The 25,458-nt window shown below is 47.1% G+C and overlaps 1 protein-coding gene across 2 annotated transcripts; it reads right to left on the bottom strand.

Moving 5' to 3' along the window:
• On the bottom strand, nucleotides 1–25,458 carry Lipg (lipase G, endothelial type). 2 transcript variants are annotated; one of them, XM_048363302.1, is made up of 10 exons: nucleotides 24,450–25,458; nucleotides 20,750–20,931; nucleotides 18,653–18,832; nucleotides 16,925–17,036; nucleotides 10,883–11,104; nucleotides 8,318–8,560; nucleotides 6,829–6,949; nucleotides 5,782–6,000; nucleotides 3,637–3,741; nucleotides 1–504 (listed from the first exon to the last, which is right to left on the bottom strand). In XM_048363302.1, the coding sequence occupies exons 1-10, from the start codon at nucleotides 24,544–24,546 to the stop codon at nucleotides 483–485; spliced, it is 1,503 nt and encodes a 500-aa protein (XP_048219259.1). In that variant the 5' UTR covers nucleotides 24,547–25,458; the 3' UTR covers nucleotides 1–482. The 2 variants fall into 2 exon arrangements, with proteins under 2 accessions (XP_048219259.1, XP_048219260.1); XM_048363303.1 differs by lacking the exon at nucleotides 8,318–8,560.

The following is a 25,458-nucleotide window of genomic DNA, read 5'->3' as shown; positions in this document are numbered from 1 at the left end:
GGCTCCTGATGGATGGAAAGGCCTCTCCCTGAGGCTCAAGTGAGGCCAGCCCATGGGTGGCCCCTCTTCACACAGTCACTCCCAAGCCCAGGTCTGCTGCCAGGAAAAGCCTGGGTTCCGCCGGCAAGGAGAGAGCCTGCCCAAGGCCGAGGGCACAAGGCACCCGGGCATCTCGATGCTTGCACACGAATCTGCAACTCAGCTCCGGCGGTGGGCGGGAGGTTTGGGAGTTAGAACGACCTCGAGTTGGGAACTGGAGCTTGAGCAGTGACAGGCCCCTCCTGAGAGAATTCACAGTCATGTTCAGCAGAGGGGACAGAGAGAAGGGGGTCTGGCCAGCATGATCCTCCCGGGGCTCCAGGGTGAAGGCTCAGCGGGGTTCTGTCGCTAGGTGGGTCTCAGCAGTAACATTCCTCCATGTGCTTGGACGGCGGGGGACGGGGGACGGGCGCATGCGCAGGGCTGCAGGACTGTCTGGCCCCTCAGGCTAGCACCACAGTGGGACTGCAAGGAAAGTGTGAGAATATTGGTTAGCTTCCTCACCAGCACAAAGGCGAGCCTGTATCAAAGAATGTTGTCACCCTCCAGGCCAAGCTTTCTGGCACACCTTTTGGGCTAGTTTACTGGCTTTCTTTTCAGGGCCAACTTAGATTTTTTTTTTTTGTCTTTTCTTTTTTCGTACTGGGGATCGAACCCAGGATGTTGCACTTGCTAGGCAAGCGCTTTGCCACTGAGCTACATCCCAGCCCTCGCTTTCTTTTCAGAAGCAATGGAAAGGTCCTCGAAGCTTCTTTCTCCTCCCTGTTCAACAAGCCACAGCTCCACTCTTAGACACAGCCCATGACAGTCCTCTCTAGGCTCCAAGTTGTGTACATGTGCATTCTTGTCGTGTGCAACTACACACATAAGAACACAGAGAGAGATAGAGAGAAAGAAAGAAAGAAAGAAAGGCACATACACAAGTGAAGGAGAACCATCCACGTGTCTTTTCATGCTATTCTAGAAACATACAAAACTGTGGTGTGGCAGGAGGTAGAGTCAAGAGACCTGGATTCCAGTCTCCACTGCAGGAAGGGGCCACAGAGCCTCTGGGTACCTCAGTCTCCTGAGCAGTCTGACAGTGAGGTCAGGAGGGCAAATGCTGACAGGCAAGCTTATGTCCAGAATGCCATGGCTTCCTTCTTACTTGGACTGGCTATTTCCAAAAAGGAAGCCAGGCTCTAGTGACTCCCACCTATAATTCTAGCTACTCAGGAGGCTGAGATCCAAGGATCATGGTTCAAAGGCAGCTTGGGTAGAAAACTCTAGAAGACTCTTATCTTCAATGAAACAGCAAAAAGCTGAAAGTGGAGTTGTGGCTCAAGTAGTACAATGCTAGTCTTGAGCAAAAATCCAAGTGAGAGCACAAAGCCCTGAGTTCAAGCATCATTACTGGCACCAAAAATTAAAAAAGAAGAAGGAATGTGAACCAAATATAGTTCTCCATTGGTTTGAAGTTCAGAAGCAGAAAAGAATAAAACATTGGCCGAGCGCTAGTGGTTCACATCTGTAATCCTAACTACTCAGAGGGCTGAGATTTGAGGATTCTGGTTTGAAGCCAGCCAGGGCAGGAAATCTGTGAGACTCTTATCTCCAGTTAATCACAGAAAAAGCCAGTAATGGCTCAAGTGGTAGAGTGCTACTCAAAGACAGTGCCCAGACCCAGAGTTCAAGCCCTAGGACTGGCAAAAAAAAAAAAAGAAAGAAAGAATAAAATATTGTATTCTGTATCACAGAATAGCACTCCTTCCTGGGTGTGCTCAGTCTCCATGGCTATTTAGGGACTTTCATGTGAGCTCACAGGAAACTGAGTCTCTTAATGAGATGGGAAGATTTGGACTATGTAAGTCCTGTGATCACTGAGCGTAAGGTCTACTGAGGCTCCTAAATAGGAGACAGAGCAGCTGGGGGTGAAGCCCGGCCCTCAGGGTTGGCAGACAGTTAATCACAGGGGCCCCTAAGCCTGAGCACAGCTGCTTGATAATTGGTACCCAAACCAAGGCGAGGCCATTCATCTGAGCAAGTGGAACCTTCTTGCTCAGATGAGCAGGCTTCTGAATAGACTGATCTGCTTCAAATCCTCAGTCTGCCATCCCTAGCTTGGAATCTTGGGACAGTGACTTCATCTCCCTCAGCCTCAGTTTCCTCATTTGTATCCAACAAACAGTGCCCATCTCCTGAGGTTGATGGTGTCATCACTGGATACAATAGTGCATATAGTGCATGGCAACAGGATCTTTGCAGTACCCAGTGAAGGCAAGGGGTTGGGGGGAGACACTGAGGGAGAAGTTCTCCCTCCTCCTTAGCAGGCATTCAGGCTCAGAGGGCACATGGTAAGTTCCCATGGAGGAACCCATTGCCTCTCTCCATGACGTGGGCTTTCCTTCTCTGAAATCATGAGCTTTCCTCATGGAGTAGTGGGATACTGAAGCCACCAGCGTCTGTCAGCCCCAGTTCCACCCATAAGCATCCCTGCTTCTCATAAGGGAGAATCAGGGCCACTGACATCTGTCCACTCATACCAACCTAGTTCCAGGAAACTGGGGGAACATTCTTTGGGCATTTCTTTGACCTTGACCCCACTCCTTAGAACAATCTGGTTTCCAGAAGGAAGCCAGGAAAGCTGGACCTTCCCACAGCCCTGGTGGAGATGTCAGTCTAAGATGAGAGACATGGACACCAACCCAAGGGATTTAGTGACCGAAAAGATCTCATTCCTGCAAGTCTATGTGCAGTAAGCATCTAGAGAATGTGGTAGGACAAGGGACATCATTATCATGTCCTGGGGCCCATGCCTGTAATCCTAGCTACTAGGAGGCAAAAATGGGGAGGATTGAAGTTTAAGGCCAGCCCAAGAAAAAAAGATAGTGAAGGACCATCTTAACAAGTAAGTCAGGGATGGTGGTACATGCCTATTATCCCAGTCATGTAGGTAAGAGGATCACAGTCAAAGATCAGTCCTGGGCAAAACCATGAGACCCTACCTGAAAGGTACCTAAATGGAATAGTATTTAGAGACATGACTCAAGTGAGAGAATGCCTGCCTAGCAAGTTCAAATTCCAGTACTATAAAGGCAACAACAAAGAAAAAAAAAACACCATAGGGGACATTTGTGCCCTCCGTCATCCTGTTCTTTCTTTCTTTCTTCTTTCCTTCCTTCCTTCTTTCCCTCCTTTCTTTCTTCCCTCCTTCCCCCTTTCCTTCCTTCCTTCTTTCTTTTTGCCACACCTGGGCTTGAACCCTGGGCCTGGGGCACTGTCCCTGAGCTTCTTTTGCTGAGTGCTCAACCACTTGAGCCACAGTACCACACCCAGATTTTTTGAGTAGTTTATTGAAGAGTCTGATGGACTTTCCTGACCTGGCTGGCTTTGAACAGCGATCCTCAGATCTCAGCTTCCTGAGTATCTAGGGTTACAGGTATAAGCCACCAACACCTGGCTACATATTTTCACTTAAGCATTTGTCTACCGCCTTACAGCAGGTCAGCTCCATAAAGAAGGGTCCTTCTATCTGCTTTGTTTCTGCTACATCTCCAGTCCTAGGTGTGTTAGGTGATCCGCAAAGGCTGTAAGTGGACACAGAGAAAGCCTGGGTACCTGGTTTCATTTTTCATTTGCCAGCCATCCTTACACTTGCGAAACGAGAGTTCTTGGCCAGGAGAGATGCTGGTGTTCTCAGGGTCCTCTGCACAAAATGTAAACCTAAGAAGAAAGAGAAAACGCCAACGTAGTCCCAATTGTAGGCAGCACCAGACAGTGCCTTCTAGACTCCAGCAGATGGAAGGAGGAAAGAGACGTTCCATGCTCTGCCCAATGCCAGAGCCTTCAGCAGGACTCCCAGCAGCCTGTGTGTAATGGCCTTACTCGGCCTTAACCGCACCTCTCCCAATGCCTCCTCTCACAGCCCACAAGGTGGCCTACTTCTTTTTGTGTGTGTATGCCGGTATTGGGACTTGAACTCAAGATCACACTCTCTTGCTTGGCTTTATCATTCAAGGCTGGTACTTTACTGCCAGAACCACACCTCCACCTCTAGATTTTTGCTGGTTACTTGGAGATAAGAGTCTCATGGACTTTTCTATCCAGCATAGCTTTGAACCTCAATTCTCAGATCTCAGAAGCTAGGATTATAGGCGTGAGCCACCAGTGCCTGGCATGACTGCTTGCCTCTTAAAGTCATGGCATCTTGGAAACTATCCTGTCTACCCATTGCCCATGACCCTAACCATTTCTGTACCTCCCAATTTAGTATAAATGCATATACTCATATAAACACTGTTTTGTTTTGGTTTTCTTTTGCTATTGTCATTATCATGCCATGAAGCTAAAAGTGAGCATCTTATTTTACCATAGCCCATGCCTGTTGAAACTGCCTATGGTTTGAGGTCTATGGTTGACTTCTCCACTAGACTGCAAGCTCCTTAAGCAAAGGAATTAAAGGAGCCTCTAGTATAGTGTTCCACACACAGCCATTGTCAAGAGCAAGTGGAATTGGGCTGCAAATCACAATCAAAGGCTTAGGAAAAGGACAACTAAGACCAGGCACCAGTGGCTCATGCCCTGTAATCCTAACTATTCAGGAGGCTGAGATTTGAGGACTGAGATTCAAAGCCAGCCAGGCATAGGTTTGCACTTAACAGGAGGTCAGAGCAGAAACTGAAAGGAGGGAAGGAAGGGAGGGAGGGAGAGAGGGAAGGAGGGAGGGAGGGAGGGAGGGAGGGAGGGAGGGAGGGAGGGAGGGAGGAAGGATAAGATGCACAATTGAGAAGATCACAGGATTGGGACTATCATCTCCAAGACCCTCCAGTTTACTGAGGTTAAGACCAGAGGAGAGACTCCAAGGCTCCAGTTCACTCCCTCTGCTCCCAGGCCAGCCACAGATGATGGATAGAAACAAGACATGGGAAGAATCGTAATGGAGAAAGCATTAGCGGAGGGGACAAAGAGGGTTGAAGCAGTGGCCTCCGCCCCTCCCCCTACCCCCAAGGCTGGCAATGGCCACTCCATAGCAAAGGTCTCCCAGGCTCTGAGCCTTCCCGGGCCCCTATTGAGACAGAGGCTGCTCTGAGAGGCAGCACTCTATGAAGGGCTGATATAGAAAGGTCTGGATCTTTCATGCTAGGCTTGAAGTTCAAAGAAATGGGGAAGCTGCCAGCTGACTTGGCACAGAGAGCTCCCTGTCACTTGAAGAGGGGACCCCAGCCCACATTCCTGATGTAGCCTCTGAAGGACACACACACACACACACACACACACACACACACACACACACACACACGCAGTAACAAGATGCTAACAAACAGTGGGTCCTCTCCAAGATCCCATCTGTGGGATCACTGGGAACAGATCAACCAGGCAGCATGCCTGAAAAAGCCATGCTCAGGGCTGGATATGCTTGCCTAGCAAACAGGAGACTCTGAGTTCAAATCCTAGTACCACCAAAAAACACAACAAAACAAACATCTTAAATGCTCTAGAAGAACTACCAACCCCCGCCCCACCCCCTGGGCTTGGCAAACAGAGCAAGGGCTGAATTTCAGCCCCCACCCACTCTCCTACCCCTCTCAGCCAAGGGCCAGAAACCTTGATTCAAAAGCCACATTTCCACATTTGCAAAGTTGCTTGAGAATTTGCTCCCATGCTCTGGATACAAATGTTGTATGTACACACAGCGCAAAAGAAAGATGCAGCAGAGACACCATGTGTAGGTAGGTAGGTGGGCAGCGTGGTAGGAGGACTTACTTCTGCTGGGTTTCCCCAGACTTGACTCGAATGCGCCGGATGTGCAGCTCCCTGGAGGGGTTGCTGGGTTGAGACAGGTAGGTGCGAAGCTCCTTCCACAGGTTGTACCAGGACTGAGCTGGCCTCTCCCAGGTGAGTTTGATCTTCAAGAGGTCACCCAAGTCCTCTTCTGTGTAGACCAGGAAGGTGTTGGTGGCGTTCAGGTTGATCTGCTCCACACTACAAAAATGAGGCAGAAACTCGTCCTGCTCTTTGCTGCCTGGGAAACTGCTGTACTGTGTGTGAGGTGACATGGGGGCAGATTCTCCCTCGCATCCACTGGTCCCACCTACTCCACAGGACCAAGCGAGGGGCCCAGCTCTGCTCCCACAGCCCCTGGTGTCTTATCAAAACCATTCCTGAGCATCTCTGCATTTGTGGTTCCCAGGGAGACAGAACCAAGACGGAGCGGAAGTGAGAGAATGAAAAGTCACATTGCGCGTACCTGTGCTGTCCCTCTCTCCCGCTCCAAGTGCTAGCCCTCTCCTGCCAGTACATCCCATTTTTATTCTCCTGCCTCAGCCTCAGTGCTGGGATGACAGGCCTGCGCCACAAGCCCCAGATCTATGATATTTCTTCATAATCCCAACATTAACGGCAGGATGCCTGTCCCCGGTGGGAAGCAGGCACTGCCACCTGCCTCTCCCACATTGCATTGTTAGAGAAGCTCGAAGGATGACGTTTGTGAAGTTCCAGGTTTCCTAAAGCCTCAGGTGTCAGGCGTTGCCTGAAATGAAATCAGCAGTTTCCATATTGCTGATCCATCCATTCCTCCTACTGCTGATTTATCTCAGAAGCCTCCCTCCCAGAAACCTTCTGAGTCAAGGGCTTGAAGGAAAATTCACAGAGAAAGAGAGGCCTCAGAGGCCAGCAAGAACCACCCAGTTCCTCCCTCTGGGCAATCTGACTACACTCTGCCCTTGTTGCAATGAGCCTTTGTGCTTTCTCTTGTCAGACAAGCTTGTTCTCTGTCCCGAACCGAAGTTGCAAAGGCAGCTCATGACTTACATTTCCAGAGGTAGAGTCTGGGAGTCAGCATTTGTGCCATACAGGGTGACATAGAAAGTGGGCTCGAGTTCTCTGCTGTTCTTGTAACTGAAGATGTGGATTTTCATCTGATAATGGTACACTGCAGACATGGCAGAACAAAAACATTTGTGAGCCTCCCCAGACTCTTAGAGTTCTGGGTCCATAATGAGTCATCTAGCATGTTGGGTTTTAGAGACTGATACCCTTGTGGTACAGCTCAGCCTCCAGCATCCTTCTGCTCTCCTTTTGTCCAAGGGCATAAGACATCACTAGATTATCAAATGAACTTGAGGATAAAGAGAGGTTTGTGGGATTTAGTCCATGTTCTTTCTAGCTATGTGACCCGGGATTAAAGAACACAGTATCAATGTCTCTGAGTCTCAACATATACAAAATCCACAGAACATAATCATTTTGCCAGGCACTGGTGGCTCGTACCTGTAATTTTTTTTAATTTTTATTATTATTATTATTTTTTTTTTACCAGTCCTGGGCCTTGGACTCAGGGCCTGAGCACTGGTCCTGGCTTTTTTTTTTTTTTTTTTTTTTTTTGCTCAAGGCTAGCACTCTGCCACTTGAGCCACAGCGCCACTTCTGGCCGTTTTCTGTATACATGATGCTGGGGAATCAAACCCAGGGTTTCATCTATATGAGGCAAGCATTCTTGCCACTAGGCCATATTCTTAGTCCCCTCATACCTGTAATCTTAACTTGTCAAGAGGCTGAGAGCTAAAGAGCACCGTTCAAAGTCAGCCTGGGCAGGAAAGACTGTGAGGCTCTTATTTCCAATTAACAAGCCAATGCTGGAAGTGGAGCTGTGGCTCAAGTAGTAGAATGTCAACTATGAGGAGAAAAAGCTAAAGTTCTCTATCTCTGAGTTCAAGCCCTAATATTGACACAAAAACAAGAAAATGTGGTTTTATAATACATTCTAAAAATGTAAATGATTTTGATCCTCCATTCATTCTGCTTCACATCTTGTTGAAATCAAAGGAGAAAGCAACTATGAAATAGTTTTGGAGAGTTCAACTCCGACAAAATTTAAGCCACTGATTCTATAACTGTGGGGTCACAAAATGAGTCCTTGCCATTCATTTTAGAGAATAACTGATGGGGCATGCACAATATGATCTGATCGGGCTGGGAATATGGCCTAGTGGTAAAGTGCTCGCCACGTATACATGAAGACCTGGGTTCAATTCCTCAGCACCATATATACAGAAAAAGCCAGAAGTGGCGCTGTGGCTCAGGTGGTAGAGTGCTAGCCTTGAGCAAAAAGAAGCCAGGGACAGTGCTCAGGCCCTGAGTTCAAGCGCCAGGAACGGCAAAAAAAAAAAACACAAAACAAACAAACATTATGATCTGATCTACAATAACTTGGTATAATTGAGCTGGCCACGACTCCTATTCAGGAAAAAGGTACTAAGAAGGAGAAAGACAAAGGGTCACCCTGTGACTGGAAGATTACCTCTGAAAGGCATGCCTGCACGGGTTTTAAGGTACATTTTGCTGTTCCTCTTGCGTCTCATTTTTTTAGCATTGTAGCCAATGCTATTACAACGATTGTTCCTGCAGCTGAGACAGATCCCCTTTTTGAAACGGTTGGAGTCAATGCACTGGAAGGCTAAGCTCGGCTTGTCCTGGTTCACCAGGGAGTCAATGAAAAGGTGTACAGCTCGTTCGTGCTCACATTTCATCACCTCTGCGATTGCTGGAGAAGTGGAGAAAAGCAACACATGCAGAATAAGCCCTTTCCGGATGATTACAATGTTGAATCAACACTTCCTAGACACCTCATCAGTGAAAGCTGTGCTTAGTGAAGCTGTTAATAAGGTGCCTGGGATGTGCTGGGCTCCTATGAAGGGAAATGATTTATGAACATTCCAGCCGGTAGCTGTTTGCTCTCTTGGTAAGAAGACATCACTAATACACAGAGAGAAATAAAGAACAAGGGAGTTTCTGCAAGGGCTAAACCGAGGGCTGTAGATACACGTGGTACAGTCACTAAGTCCTAACAGTGCTGTATGGTTAGAAAGTGCAGAAAATGCTACCCTTCATCTCATCCCAGGCTCAGCAAATTAGGGCTGACATGATGGCTCCATACTCCTGTAAATAAAGTTTTATTGGAAATAACCATCCATAGTCACTCGTTTATGTGTTGTCTATGGTTGCTTTCATGCTATCACAGCAGAGTGGAGCTAAAAAAAAAAAAAGGGACTGTATAGCCTATAAGCCTACAATATTTACCAAGTGACCCTTTAAGAAAATGCCAACATCGCTTGTTCCCTTCAATTATAACCCATAACCCAAAGGCGCTTAGAAATGAGACAACTGGCTAGGGTTATGGAGATAGTTGGTTGTCAAGGGCATAATTTGGAACCAGATGCTGCTGATTCACACCTATAATACTAGCTAATCAGGAGGCTTAAATCTAAAGATTTCTGTTCAAAGCCAGCCCAAGTAAATGCAAGAGACTCTGATCTCCAGTTAATCAGCAAAAAAGCAGAAATAGCGGTATGGTTCAAGTGGTAGAACGTCAACCTCGAAGAGAAAAGCCAAGTGAGAGCATAGGAGACAGCAGATCTTGAGGGAAAAAAGCCAAATGAGAGCATGAGGCCCTCAGTTCAAGCCCCAGCACCAGCACAAAAGAAACAAAGGAAGGAAGGAAGGAGAAGTAAGACTATAATTTGGATTTCTTGGGCTAGGAATATGGCCTAGTGGTAAGAGTGCTTGCCTCATAAACATGAAGCCCTGGGGTCAATTTCCCAGCACCACATATATAGAAAATGGCCAGAAGTGGTGCTGTAGCTCAAGTGGCAGAGTGCTAGCCTTGAGCGGGAAGAAGCCAGGGACAGTGCTCAGGCCCTGAGTCCAAGGCCCAGGACTGGCAAAAAAAAAAATTGGATTTCTTTTGAGCCAGAGAATATTGTTCTTGTAGTCAGAGACCAAAGCCAATAGTCTAAGTAACTCCTGAGACCTTAAAATATGACAAAGCCACCTACACTCCTAGTTACTAGTATCCTACTTACTAGTATCAGCAGCCTTACTGGCACCTTGCATTGTCACCATCCTCTAACTAGGGGCAGGAGTAATCAGGCCCCCAAATCTTAGGGCTACTTGGAAACTCATCACACTGGGAGAAGGGAAGTCTTAACACCAAGTGACCAAGTGGGACATCTAAAGGGCAGAATGTCGGAGTGGAGATTGAAGCTAAGACTTGGGAAATGCTGCCAGCCCCCAGGGGAGTGTGAGAATGGGAAATCTCCATGGCAGTTGCCCACTGACCTGCCCAGCAGTTTCAACAAGCAAACTGACCCCAGCCCAAGTCTGCTGAGAATAGGCTTAGGCATTCAGAGGACAAATGGCAATAGAAAAAGCTTCTTAGTTTTGCCTCTTTAAAATGTTACCAAAGGAAGTGGCACTGTGGCTTAAAGTAGCCTTGAGCAGAAGAGCTAAGGGACAGTACCTAGGCCACAAGTTCAAGCCCCATGATCAGCAAGAATAAATAAATAGATAAAATGTTACCAAAAATTGAAATGTAGTGTGTGCAGAATTTTATGCAGTCCATAAGAAAGGGTAAGGTTAGTAAGACTACCTTGTCTGGTGTTTAAGACTGTCTATAATATGTCATGACTGAACAAAGAATGTTGGAGAACAATGTGATTTTTTTTAATATATATATATACATATATATCTATACACACAGAAAAATTGCAAAGAGAAAAGACTGAATGAACACATCCAAGTGTTCGTTTTGGCTTTATGCAATTCAGGATTGCTTGATTGTTTTTTAGTAAACACCTATGTACTGTTTTTGTCATAAAAAGACATTAATGACAACCATGAACCCAGAGTGTGATATCTATCAACAGCCATGTAGGGTAATGCAGAACCTTATGACATTTGGGGCAACTGGGCAGGGAAGTGAGAATGGCAAATGGAATGGAATTGGAGGAACTGACAGGTGTGGCTGATTTAGGAGGAGAAGGTCTAGCTGGAGTCAAGCACAAGACACAGTACACGAGAAACTCACTTCCAGATGCAATTGATCCCAAGATATCGTTTAATCCGCAGCCCGGCTGGAAGTCACCCCCGTTGGGGTAGATATCAATGTGGCCCACGGGCATCTGAATCCCGATGCTCACACCAAAGGAGCGTGTGTAAGTGTGCAGGACATCCACAAAGTCCGCATCATCAGGGGAGAGCCTCTTGTTGATGTCAGCCCCTTCAAACATGGGTCCAGCAGGATCCAGACCTGCAGCAGGAGAGGCCAAAACAGACACTGGGAGATGGGCTAAGTCAACGCTTCTTGACTGGAGTGTCAAATCTAAGGGAGCAGAATAAAAGCACCCTCCAAGTCCAGCACGATGAATTCACACATGGAAGAAAATAAGGAGCCCAATTCCATGTGCAGTTGACCCAAGACATCCTGGTGGGTATAAATCCAACTGTCATAGAACTGACACTTCCAAGCCCCGTAAACCAGCCACAAGGTTCACATTGCTACCAGCTCTGAGCCACCACAGGCAGCCAGAACTTGAGCTGTTTGAAGAACTCGGCTGGACCTAAGCCAGTCAACACAGTCAGCTGTCACTGCAAGCCTCCTCAGCACCCATTTCCAATAAAACTGTTCCTGAACAACCAAGCTGGAAAGAATTCAGCCTCCCAAGCTGCACAATTTGTATTTGAACTAACCCTTACCTTTATCTATGAATCAGGCCCACGGATGGGCTGGAGAAAGAGAGAAGTATCTTCAAGCTCACCAATAGAGTGAGAATCCAAAACCAGACCTCCACAATTCCTCTATTTCATAGACGAAAGAAACCTTTCTTTTTCCTCCAAACTTTCTAGGCTGAGCCGGCAAGCAACACTGACTAACGTGCAGGTCCTCACATTGGAAACTGCACCAGGAGCACTGGGGAACTTGTTAAAATTTCGGAGGTGGCTCTCAAAAAAACCAACCGGAAGGAGACAGGAGCAAAGCGTTGTCTGTATGGAGAGGCAACCAGGGGGCAGGTGGAAAGGGGGGCTGGGCACCTAATCCCAGCCATGAGAGAGGCTTTGGGTATCTCTTAATTCTGAGCCCCACAAATGGAAAAAACCATCCCAAAACAACATGCAGTGCATAAAATGCAAATTTCCAAGTGCCTGACCTCCCAGAAATTTCACTGGGGGCATCTACCATGCAACCCAGAAAGACAGATTGATTTTTCTAGGTGGCCCATGATTTGCCTGTGCAACAGGACCATCTATGAAATAGAAGCAGAAAGCCTTCATTTATACAGTTTGTGAAAGGAATTCTCAAGCCCAGGTGATTATGAGAGCCAGAAAGGCTCTTGGCCATATAGACCCATAGAGAAGAGCAGGGGGAAGTTAATAAATGAGAACTAAAGGAAGGTCTGTATTTAATCTGGAACAGTGGCGTTGAATGGCTAGCCACTGGGACTGACCCCCCAACCCCAGAGGACATTGGTGATATCTGACCCCTCCCCACAACGAGGCAGGCACAGCAAAGCAGCATCTGTCCCTATGTGTCCATAACCGCCAGGCTGAGAACCCCTGGGCTACGCCAAGCACTGTGATGCAGGACTGAAACCTCAGCACTCAGGAGGAAGTGCTGAGGCAGGAAGACTGTTACTTGAAGACCAGCCTAGGCTATACAGTAAGACCCTGCCCACCCCCCCCCCCACCCAAAAAAAAACCAGAAAGAAGCCAAGAATTCCCAGTCTAGAAGCACCAAGGCCAGGAGGTGATGTGGCCAAAAACTAAGTCCTGAAAGGAGGAGATAGGTAGCAGAGCTGTGTCCTCCCTCCCCAGCACAATACCCAGGGAGCACAGTGGGAAGCCCAGAGGTCAATTTGAGGATAAACAAAAGACAGACATACTGTCAACAGTGAGCAGTCAGCTTACAGTGCCCAGGACTCGCAAGACTGGCCAAGGATGAAAACAGTGTCCAGAGGCTTAGATGACTTTATGAATAACCAAGGCAGAAATGGAGTTCAGACTGCTTTAGGGGCTCATCCCTCACCCCAACCCTCCCGAAACGATGGCACAAATGTGTGCCCTCCCAGACGGCACCTTTCAGAGGGGGCATGGACCAAAGTAGTGGCACAAGCAGCCTCGCCTCAGCCTCTCGCCATGTGCACTGGAGAGAAAAGGAAGGAGGGAAAAGGACATTCTTCTTTGCAACCAAAACAAGAGAGAGGCTCTGTGCTTGGTATGAACAAAGGTCCCCACCAGACAGGCAGCGCCATGGAAACCAAGCTGCTCTGGAGGAATGTGGGCAGCTGGGATCTCACAGGCCAGCACCTACCCGGGCTGAGCCTGCTCTCTGACAGTCTCTGCACACATCCATGGCCCACAGACTAAGAGGAAAAGTGACACAATCTTCTTCTACGCTACTCTGTATGTGGGTGTGGGTGTGGTGGTAAGTAGTAGTAGTAGCAGAGCTTGATCCTAGGTCCAGGGTGTTGTCCCTTTGCTTCTTCACCCGAGGCTAGTGCTCTACCACTTGAGTGAAAGCTCCACTTCCAACTTTTCCTGGTTAATGAGAGTCAGTCTCACAGACTTTCCTGTCTGGGCTGGCTATGAACTGCAATCTTCAGTTCTCAGCCTCCTAAGTCACAGGTATCCCACTTCTACTTTATTTTTGTTTTTCTGCACTTCTAGAAGACAAGCCACATGGCTCAGTGGCTAAGAGAAGCTTCTGGAATCTGCTGTTTACAGGATACAAGATACTTGTCCTATTTTTTTTAATCATTGCATCCTCCTTTTCCTGTCAAAGCCTCTGCTATGCAACTTAAAGATAGCATGAAGTATCTCTTCAGTTACCTGTCAAATGAGGGTGCTGGAGGTACTTGACAATGAGGCAGCATCTAACCTAGAAGCTGCACACAGTAAATACTTCATTGATGTTTCTTGTGGGGCACTAGTGGCTCATGCCTGTAATCTCAGAAAGCTGAGATCTGAGGATCACAGTTCAAAGCCAGGCCAGGCAGGAAAGTCTATGAAATTCTTATCTCTAACCACCAAAAAGCTAGACTAAGTGGAGGTATGGCTCAAGTGGTAGAACACTACCTTGAGCATAAAAGCTAAGGGACAGAGCCAGGCTCTGAGTTTAAGCTCTAGGACTGGCATACACACACACACACACACACACACACACACACACACACACACACACACACATTTCCTAAATGAATTCATTAGCGGTTCTTTAGAAATGTATACTTTCTTAGTCTACTAGAAGTCACAGACTGCTAGATGGAACGGAAGACAGTAAAACTCCCACCAACTCCAGTCCATGCTCTCTGACCCAAGGAAAATTGAGGTTCATGTGTGCTCTTGCAGGCCCCAAGTTACTGGTGGCCACAGCTCAGAAGTATCAATGGCCTGAGGACCCCAAGAAATCTCCAACATCTAGTCTCTTATCAGTCAGGACAAGCAGGCTCACAAGCCCAAAAGAAGTCTACCAATGGAAGGAAATGGAGAGGAGACAACCTCCTCCATCAGACAGACACAGTACGCCAAATACTTCTTGAAGTGCAGCTGGACATGGGACAGAAGTCAGCCCCGGTATACACAGAGAGACAGGACGAAGGGATAGCTCCATGCAGGCCTGATAGGCATTTTGCCAGCTCCTCAGCTGCCCACAGGCAAGAAGCCTTCACGTCAGCAGCTGGCCCCAAATAAACAGGGGGCAAGAACTAGAAAGCGCCCCCCTCCATTAACTCCAGCTTATTTCAGATTTAGAAACAGAGCAAGGCAAGGTCTGCAGTTGGTCCTAGTTGTCAAGGACACTGGGACTTGACCTTGGTAGGGTGTGTTTGAGTGCCAAGTCTGCACCAGGCTGACCTGGCTTTGTTTTTCTGTCATTCAGGGAGAGGTGCTCCAACAACTGGACCCAGAGTGGTTTTGGGTAAAACGATTTTGCACCAGCAGTGGGTTAATGGGAAGTCAAGGGTGACCATACAATCACAGTCCACTTTAAATAGCTCAAGCCCTGCCATCTTGGTAATAAAAGTCAAGGTTCTCAAGCTTTCACTAGTGGAATGTACAAGCATATGTCTCTATATGTGTGAATATATTAGACTTAAGCACAGAGATCACAGTGAAGAGAACCAATAAAACCTCAGTAAAAAAAAAAAAAAACACATAAAACTACCCTACCAGCTTATTGCCAACACCTGAAATTCCACCTTTATTAAACCACTCTTGAAGAATTCCTCTGTACCTGAGTCTTGCTTTAAAATAAAACACTAGGGCTGGGAATATGGCCTAGTGGCAAGAGTGCTTGACTCGTATACATGAAGCCCTGGGTTCAATTCCCCAGCACCACATATATAGAAAACAGCCAGAAGTGGCGCTGTGGCTCAAGTGGCAGAGTGCTAGCCTTGAGCAAAAAGAAGCCAGGGACAGTGCTCAGGCCCTGAGTCCAAGGCCCAGGACTGGCAAAACAAACAAACAAACAAATAAAATAAAATAAAACACTAAAGAAAAGAAAAATGATTAAATATTTCCTTCCTGGTTTAAATGTACCTCTAAAAAGTTCACTTGTAGCTATGCACAAGTGATTCATGCATGTAATCCTAGCGACTGAGGAGGCTGAGATCAAAGAATGGCAGTTTGAAGCCAGCCCAAGCAAGAGGATCTTATCTCCAATTAATCCATCAAAAGGCCAGAAGTGGAACTGTGGCTCAAGGGTTAAAGCCCCAGCTTTGAGTGAAAAAAATTGACATCACCCAAGTCCTGAATTAAAGCCCCAGGACCAGCACATACATGCACATACACCTGCGCATGAGCACACACGCAGAGTTCATGTGTAGAAAATTATTCCCCAAATTCAAATGTCAATAGTATTCAGAGATAGAGGTGATGACATTATTGCTCTATTAGAGAAATAGAGCCCCAAGCTGACAGGCTTGTTCTGTGATTCCAAGCCCATCCATCATAATCTCAAGCAGCAAGAAGAAGCCACAGGAACTTCTGTTCTTTAGAAATTACTCAGACTATGCTATGCAATGGTAGCAACAGAAAGAAGCCTAAGGCACCACCCTCAGAATCTTGTGTCCATGTACAAGTATGTGGTAAGGAGAAAAAGGTCAGAACAATACCACTCATTTTAGGGAAGAGGAAGATCTTACCTATCTGAGAGGCCTCAAAATGGCAAAGAAAGTCTTTCAGACATGGCACAAGCATTAAATGATTTAATTCAAACTCTAACATTAAAAGCTCACTACAAGGCAGTTTTCAGGATGGAAAATTCATTGTGCTATTGGCCTTCTGGGTACCAGTATAAGAGAAGTCTCTTTAAAATGGGGGGAAAGGGAGAGGGCTATGGGGGAGGGGGGAATGAGGGAGGAGGTAACAAACAGTATAAGAAATGTATCCAATGCCCAACGTATGAAATTATAACCTCTCTGTACATCAGTTTGACAATCAAAATTAAAAAAAGAAAAGTCTCTAATTACAAAGTTCAACCACACATTCTAAATAAGTTACTAGAATTATTAAATACACAACCTTAACATCAGAGAGAGGCTATTGATAGATGACCTGGAACTCGAGGTAGAAGCTATCATTTCTTCCTTTTGCCTCAGTCCCTGGAGCCTTGTGAGTGTAGTAAGACTACCCCTGTAATGAACACCTAGAAGGTTGGGGACTGGGGCTTTACCCCAGCTTTTGTCCTTCAGTTCTTAGCTATATGCTTTGAGCAAGGACTTCACTTTTGAATATTCCTTCACCTATTGGATTAGACCAGTGCTTCCAACCTGTACCCACTGGTGCTCTGAGACCCTGAGATTCTACCAGGTGAAGGAAGAGTCCCAAATGGCAAGATTAACATGACCAAGATGAACAAAGACAGCTTCCACAAAAAATATCTTTATCTATTGAGGAGCCCACAGATGTTCAATTAGTAAAATGCTCCAGATTAGATGTTCTCCAGATCCCTTCCAAAACTAAAAGTAATACAAGCAGCCTCATTTGGAGGCGACAATTCAGAACACCCAGGCTGGAGAGAGGTAGAGGGACCAGGGGGGACATGGCTGCTAGTGGTGGTGGTAGCAGAGCTTACCTGTGATCCTGCCCACAGTTCCTTTCACGAAGTTGCCAGCATACCCAGCCACATGTGCCCCAAGGCTGTAGCCAATCAAGTGAACATTCCCAAGTGAAAAGCCATTCTTCCCCTGAAAGAAGTCACCAAAGCATGTGAGCGCGAGTGTGGCCCTGAGGGGCTGGGAATATGGCCTAGTGGTAAAGTGCTCGCCTCCTATACATGAAGTCCTGGGTTCCCTTCCTGAGCACCACATATATAGAAAAAGCTGGAAGTGGCACTGTGGCTCAAGTGGCAAAGTGCTAGCCTTGAGCAAAAAGAAGCCAGGGACAGTGCTCAGGCCCTGAGTTCAAGCCCCAGGACTGGCAAAAAAACAAAACAAAAGAGTATGGTCCTGAGCCCAGAGCCACCAACCATTCAGCAAGTCTTCCTTCGGAGGAGGAGTCACAGGAACCCTGTAGTTACCCTGAGCATGGCTGGCCATGCAACATGGGTCAGAGGCCATGTAAGCACGGATCACAGCCAGGGCGGGGAGGTCAAGAGTAGCAGGTGGCACTTCAAATGCCAAGGCGGTGGGGTTGAGGACATGACTGCAGGCCACGTGTCTGACTGTTCCCTCATGTTCCCTGTGTGTTTTCTATTCTCCCTGACAGTATCTAGCAGGGAGAGCGGGAGCAGCAATTTGAGGACAAACATATCATATCTATTGGAGAAGAAAGTGCCAGCTCCAGCCTGTGGCACCTGCTCCCTGCCTGCTCTTGTGGACCTTCACCTCTGCTCTGCCCCCAGGAGTTGCTGACCTCCCCACCACAAGTCTACCTGGACCCCAGACTTAGAGCTTTGTCCCCCTTCTAGGTTCTCAGCTAGTGGGGGCCTTGATGCCCTAGTTCTGGAATCAAACTGTCTGCAGCAATTTGGGCAGAGAAAAGATATCTGCTCTAGAATCCTAACCAGATTTCTGGATTCATTGATTTCCATGGTTGAAAGGAAGGTCAGGCTAGAATAGCCCTGACTGGTCACCTTGCCAATGTGCCCTAGCCCCTCCTATCCCAGTTAAGTCCTCTGATCTCAGGCAAATCATTGACTTATGAAAAGCAAACACACTACCTCAAGCTATTTGCACACTTACTATTTTAAAGGAGGTAATAGGTCACATTCATTTGAACCAACCACCTTCAGCACACACACACTTTAGACGCAAGAACAGACTTTGTAGCTACTTAAGATTCTAAGCCTGTCCTGGATGCTGTCCATTCCCAACCAACCAAAGGGAATCGGCTTCTAAGATCAGCAAGTAACTAGCCATGAGGCAAATTTCCTTACAGCAAATTAAGGAAAGATCCAGAGATCCCTCAATAATTTTTAAAAAGCCTTCTGAAAGGCTCAGCTTTCAAATATTTCATGCCATGCTTAATTTGGAAAAAAATTTAATGCCAAAGATTTTGATCAAAGTCCGGAAGGTCACATGTGGTCAGTATTTCCTAAGAATAGTTGAATTTGACATCCTGCTTATGACAAAGCAGACTGTATGGAATTATCATCCTGCCATTCAAAACATAATATATGTGCCTGTGATATACATATACAATACTACATATACTAATATAATGTATACACATATATAATATAATATGTTATGTATACAATGTATGTATTACATTGTGTATTATGTATATAATGTAAATATTAGTTTATATAAGAGAGAGAAAGAGATATAAGAAGTGATAACTCCCCCTCCTGCCCACTTACCTGCAACCAGTCAAGCAGCTTTGCCACACTGTGTCCCACCACACCGATGTTACTGACTGCATCTATGTACAGCTGGTGAGCCAGGGGCAACCAGTCAACCACCACGACATTGGCATCTTTCTCTCTTGTCTGCAAAGCTGATACAAGTTTGTGGAGCCAATTTTCAAACATGCCGCTCATCTGCAAAGGAGGAATCTTTATTATTAGGACTATTCTGAGCTCCAGGATACCTATTGTATATAGAATTCAGTCCCATGACTTTCTTCCATCTGATTTTAGAACCTTTATATCCATGAGCAAAGCAAGCCAGAGGCTAACTTGCTATATCTTCCATTGTGTGTGTGTGTGTGTGTGTGTGTGTGTGTGTGTGTGTGTGTGAATGTGTGTGATGGTACTGGAGTTTGAACTCAGGGCCTGGATGCTGTCCCTTAGCTTTCTGACTCGTTTGGTGCTCTACCACTTTAGCCATCGCTCTACCCCCCCCCCCGCCTCTGTGTGTGTGTGTGTATGTGTGTGTGTGTGTGTGTGTGTGTGTGTGTGTGTGTGTGTACATTTGATTGAAGATTAAAGTCTTACATACTTTTCTACCCAGGCTGGCATTAAGCTGATCCTCAGATCTTAGCCTCCTGAGTAGCTAGTATGACAGGTGTGAGCCTCTGACACTCAGTTGCCATTGCTTTCTACATCCCTAGTTTTCCCCACCGAAGCTTTCATAGTTGATGTCCTGTGCTGTTGTCCCACTGTTTGAAGCATAGGTATTGGTGGGGATGCTAGCATGAAGTTAATCTTAGTTCCTATCACAGTCAGACAAGTGGCTTGGTCCAGCCTTCAAAGGCAGCCAGGGATGGTTGCCTTGGAGAACTGGCTCCTCCCTTAGAGATGCAGGGAGATGCTGTCGCCTAGGCAAACACAGAGTTAACAAATGGCTCCTTCCTACAACCCATCTCTGCCATCTCTCTTGACCCCAGAGGACAGAAAACCCATCCCTGGAATCCCAAATTAGAACTCAGAACACATTTTCCCACAGAAACAAAGTTATAAATGGTGACTAAAGCCAGTTGTAAACCCATCCACAAGTACATGATCAAATAAATGGATTTTCTATGCCTAGCCTGGGAACCCAAACACTATTTACAAATCTTGCTTTCTATGGGAAAGTGCTGTTCCAAGTTCCAAACACATTACAAAAGAACTTTTTGGAATGTACCCCATTTGTAAATTGCAGCCTGTAAGTGACTGTAAGTAGTTTGCATTTTGACAGGAGGGTTTTATTATAGTTCAAATGCATGATTCCAACTGCAGGACAGGTGGACAGTCCCTTAATCGTGCCTTCATTCACATTACCTTCCCCAACTCCAACTCTGGCCCTAACTGTTGGTGATAGACCTAAAAACCCAGAAAGAATGTAACAGATCTGAATTTCTCATCATTAAGAGGGAGAACATACCCACCCAGGCAGAGATCTGCTCACTTCATACTGCCATTTTCCTTCAGACTATGAATGAATAAATCCCTCTCTGGCCAAGAGTTTCTGAGGCTAAGTGTGAAAACTTTTTGTTGTTGTTGAAGTTTGTCATGGGCTTTTCAACGGGAATTGCTCAGCTAGGTCACAAAAAGAGCCCCAGTGCCTTTAAACGAAGCCATCTCTATGCAAACAGGAGGGCATCATGCCAACAGCAGTCAGCCATCCAGGCCAGCTGGCCCCTCATAAACTGTCTCTGTGCCAGTCAAGTTGTTTCAGCTCAGCTCAGCACGGAAGGCAGGATGGCCCCCTCCAGGCAGTGGTTGACCAATGTAATTAAGTGTAATTAGAGGGTCCTTCAGACCCAGTGAAGCTGGGATGCTGCCCTCAGGAGAGCCACTTTCTGAAAGCCCGCTGTATGCCAGCACTAAATGCCACCCTGCTGGAGTCCAGATTGCCCCCTCCACCAAGTGCCCATTACATTCTTCACAGCTGTCGGAAACACAAGCAGCCCACAAGGAAAGCGGGGGAGAGCATTTGGAATCTGGAAGCACCCGTATTCTTTTTAATTGACCAAAACAAAAGGAAGCAAATCTTGTATAAAGCCACAGAGCTCCCTCCCTCGCTGGGCTCACCGTCCATCCGTGAATGACAAAGAATGTTTTAGCTGTGACGTTGAAGCCGCAGTCTTCTAAAAGCTGATCGTGGCCAGCAGAGAAGTAGCATCCTTCGTGTTCTGCGTCCTTAGAGGTGCGGAGGTTAAACTTCACAGAGGGTTTGGTTGATATCAGCACCTCCTTGGTTCTGGGGAGCTCATCTAGGGAGGAAGAACGGAGCATGGGTGCTTCCAGTGGCTTGGAAGTAAGCAAGTTGTGATCTAGTTCTAGTTGCGTTTAGTTCAGATTACATGAGGAATTTGGGTTTTGATTTTTATACCTGATGCATGTTGCTCATCACTTCCCAGGAGAATCATAAAGATACCATCTATACTCACTGAGTCTTAGTCATTTCTATTAATTATTGTGGCTTGAAAATAAAAAAAAAGGTATCTCTCTTACTTCACTCTATGCTTCCCTACCAAATTAACTTCCTTTTTTTCCTTCTCTCACATTCCTACTTTTACAGCATGGCTCTTTGGTTCTTTTCCTGAAATCATTAGGACTAGTTGAGATTCAGAATTCAAAATATTCCCCTTCCCCCCACTTTTTTTGGTGCTGTTAGGGGGACTTGAACTCAAGGTCTGGGCACTGTCCCTTAGCTTTTTCACCCAAGTCTGATACTCTACTACTTGAACCACAGCTTTACTTCCAGCTTTTTGGTGGATAATCAAAAAGGATCTTCTAACCAAGATACTTAGATCTAAACCTCCTGAGTAACTGGGATTACAGACGTGAGCCACTAGCATCCAGTCAGAAAGCTCCATACTTTTAAAAGGCATTATGGACCATATATTGCATGTTATATAACACTCCTGGAGGTCTGATATACCTCCATACCCCCATGAACTAAACACTATTATTTCTGCAGAGTAATATAAGACCACTCACAGTCAAGGGCAAAAGTAAAGATTACAAACCGCCCCCTGCTGGCTTAGGCCAGGTTTTGCTGCCAAATGAGTTCAGATCAGGTAAGGTCAGGTCTGGCTGGCTGCCAAACAAGTTTCCAATACATTTTCTAATTTCAAGATATTTGGGATTTTGCAATGGCAAGTTAGAGGCTGTCAGCCTGTTGTGCAGAGCTTTCCTTGACATCCTATCTCAACTCCAACACTTACTGCAAAGACCTCATGCATGTTCAAGGCCCTCTGTAGAGCCTACAGGTGCCAGGCATCCTCTCAGTTTGTTACATGAATGACAAAGACTATGGAGAAACTCCTCAGAGGAGCAATGCCACCTCATCAGCTCATTGCTTATATGCAGTACTGTTTAGGACACAGCCCCACTCCCAAAGTACAGCCCACACATGGATGGTCATGTAACACTAGGTAGACACCGTGCTCACTGCTTTATTTCAGCCATGTTGGTAAACATTATTTCATATTGAGCTGGGGAGATAAATACACACTTTTGTCACCCAGCAGTGGTGATACCATCCAGCAGTTTAATCTATCCTGTAGTTAAGAAACAAAAGAAAGCTAGGCACCATGGTTCATGCCTGTAATCCTAACTATTCAGAAGGCTGAGGTCTAAAAATTACGGTTCAAAACCAGCTTGGGCAGAAAAAGAATCTAAGAGTCATCTCCAATAAACTAGCAAAAAAACACCAGAAGCAGAGCTGTGGTTCAAGTGGTAGAACACCAGCCCTGAGTGAAAAAGCTAAGGGACTGTTAGCACTTGGATCCTGAGTTCAAGTCCCAGAACTGGCACAAGAAATACAAAGGAAGGAAGGAGAGAAAGAAAAAAAGAGAGAGAAGAAATAAAGATAGAAAAGAAATAAAGGTAGAAAAGAAAAAAAAAGTGAAGCTGTGGCTCAAAGTGGTAAAGTGCTAGCCTTAAGCAAAAGAGCTCAGAGACAGAGCCCATTCAAGCCCCAAAACTGACACACAAAAAAAAAGAAAGATAGAACCAGAGGGAGGGAGAGAGGGAGGGAGGGAAGGACAGAGAGAGAGGAAAAGAGGAGAGAGAGAAAGATAGAAAGAGAGGGAGGGATGGAGGGAGGAAGAGAGGAGAGAGAGAGAAAGATAGGGAGGGAGGGAGGGAGGGAGGGAGGGAGGGAGGGAGGGAGGGAGGGAGGGAGGGAGGGAGGGAGGGAAAGGATCAAGATCATAGAAGAGAAATTACAGTTATGGAGGGAGTGGTGGTATCAGGGACAATGGGGACAGTGGGGGAAACATGAGTCAGATGTAAGAAGGACAAGGTTCCCCAGGGAGTGCAGCTAGACCCATAGGAACAGAACTCGGGTAACTTTCATGAAAATACTGAACAGAGGCTCCAACTGGCAGAAATCTGAATAACTAGTTCAATAGAGCTCCTCCATCCTATATCCAGACAGCCACTCACGCACAGAGCAGATGGGGAGGCTGAGGAGAAAAGAGGTCTGTCTGCTGGATGAACGTATCTCCATGCATAGAAGGTTCACCTTGCCATCTGGCCTGATCTCACTCACAGTTCTCTAGCTTCATACCTGCTATTTGGGGCCAGGGTCATGTCAGCCTCTGAGAGTTTATGATTATCTTCACTCAGATCTCCTATGGTTCATTCCCTCCTCCCCCCAGCCCCCTGGCTTCTTGCTCAAGGGTCAGGTTCTCGGGAAGGTCTTCTTTAATCACAAATTGAAATGTACTACTTTGCCAACCAGACCTGCTTTCTTTTTCTTTTCCTCCATAATCCTCGGCACCATTTATATAGTTAGTTAGTTAGTTAGTTAGGGCAGGAAATGCCACCTGCTCCCTATTGTCTACCCCACTCCTGGAGGAGTGGCTAGCAATAAGCAGAAACACAAGGAATAAATACTTCATGGATGAATGAAATGGTCCCAGATACTCAGAAGCACCGAACAGGAAAGCTGGGAGGAACTTTAACATGCTTCAGAGAGAGCTGCCCTGAGTCTTACTTCTAGTGAGCACAGGAGTTGGGAGCGTGTTAATTAAAGATTTCCCATTCATTCAAATGAACACTTCCATGCTTGCACAAGCAAACACAGAACAATGGCATTTGGCCAACTTCTGAAGATCAGTAAATGAAATGATGGGACTAGATTCAGAGGCTCCTCCTCTTCACTGTACTAAGTGACCCTATCCTCACTCCACCAGGGCAAATTGCCATCAACGGAAGAGATCACCATACAGAACCAAAGAGAAAGAAAGGCTAGAGGCTAGGAGAAGGAAGAGGAAGAGTGGAAGGGGAAAAGATGTTGGGGAGGAAGAGGCTGAAATCGGGAGGTATGACCTGGCCAGGCAGCTTCTCAACCCGAGTTACCGATGTGCTTCAAGCGGTCCTCAAACTAAAGCCAGGTGACCCTGACCCCTTAACTTCTGAAACACACCAGCATTACAAGGAGGCTGGAGGGAAATCAGCAGATTTAGGACAAGACAAGGTTGAAGAGCTGTTGGCAAGCAGCTCGGCAGGCTGGACAGCGCCGATTAAGGGAACCACGGAAAGGGAGATGGGGCGCTCACACCCTAGCCACCTGCGGCCTCAGGGTGACTTGCAAGGTAACACATTCCCCACTAAGTAGCCTTTGAGACCTAGGAGGAGAACATGGATAGCGCCAATGCCAAAGGAAGAAGGATTCCGCAGAAACAAGAAAGGTTGGCAGGACAGAGGGTCCTGGCACCGAAAAGAACTGAGGGGGAAAAGGGAGTAAAAATGAATAGATAAACGCGCTGCACCTTACCTTCCAGGGGTCCCTCCGGACCCAGGGGTGTGGGGCTTCCCGCCGCAAAGCAACAATAGACGTTCCAGAAGAAGAACAGAAGAATGGAGTTTCTCATCCTTCCCTGCCACGCCCCCTCCCCTGAACCGAGGATTTAAAAAAAACAACAAAAAAAAAAACACAAAACAACAACAACAAAAAGAATGCCACCACCACCTCCCGCGCCGGGAAGCCCAAAAGTGGGCACAAGGGAGTGAGCTGGAAGAGGAGATGGAAGTCGCGAAGTTGGCTGCGCGGACCGCGGCGGCGCGCCGGGAGGAGAAAGTGGCAGGACTTGTTGCAGAACCAGACCTGCCCTCACCCAGGGCCGCGGGGAAGCGGGGCTGGCCGCTGTCACTCCGCCGGACTCCTGGAGAGGTAGTTTTTTAAACCCTTGGAGTCATCTGACCCATCGCCAGATGGTTATTTGCATAATTTATTCCCCTCTCTAGACTCTGATTGGTCACACCTTCGGTGACGACGGAACCCAGACTTCCCAAAGTTTGAATGAAAGCGCCCCGCACGCACATCCGCGTGGATACCCGCGCGCGCAACAGCCTGGCCTCCCGGCTGGTGGGCTCAGCGGGCTGCCAGGGTTCCTGTCACTTCTACTTCACCTTCCTGTCCTCCCCCTAGACATCTAAATCCTCTACTCGCTCCTGCCTTCTCCCCAGAGAGGCCATTCCCCACCCCCACCCCCAAACCGTGCGCCTGCTGGGGACGCAATCCGGGAGAAGGAAGGCCACCCCCTCCCAGATACAAAGGCGCCAGGCTGTCTCTCCGCGCCCCGGGGCCCAGCATCCGGATGAGGGTGCGCCTCCGGGCCTTTCTCTGGATCCTTCTCCTCTCCCTCCTCCCTCCTCCTCCCGTCCAGAGGGGGCCTCAACAGGTGCAGACGGCCCGATTGGACAATAATCCGCAGAGCTGAGTCCAAGGGCAGTGGCTTGGGGTTTCAGGGTCACACAACCCCAACTCGGAGAACTCTAATGCA

This window comes from Perognathus longimembris, chromosome 15, assembly GCF_023159225.1.
Source record: "Perognathus longimembris pacificus isolate PPM17 chromosome 15, ASM2315922v1, whole genome shotgun sequence".
NCBI lineage: Eukaryota > Metazoa > Chordata > Mammalia > Rodentia > Heteromyidae > Perognathus > Perognathus longimembris.
This window is presented reverse-complemented; position numbering and strand designations above follow the sequence as displayed.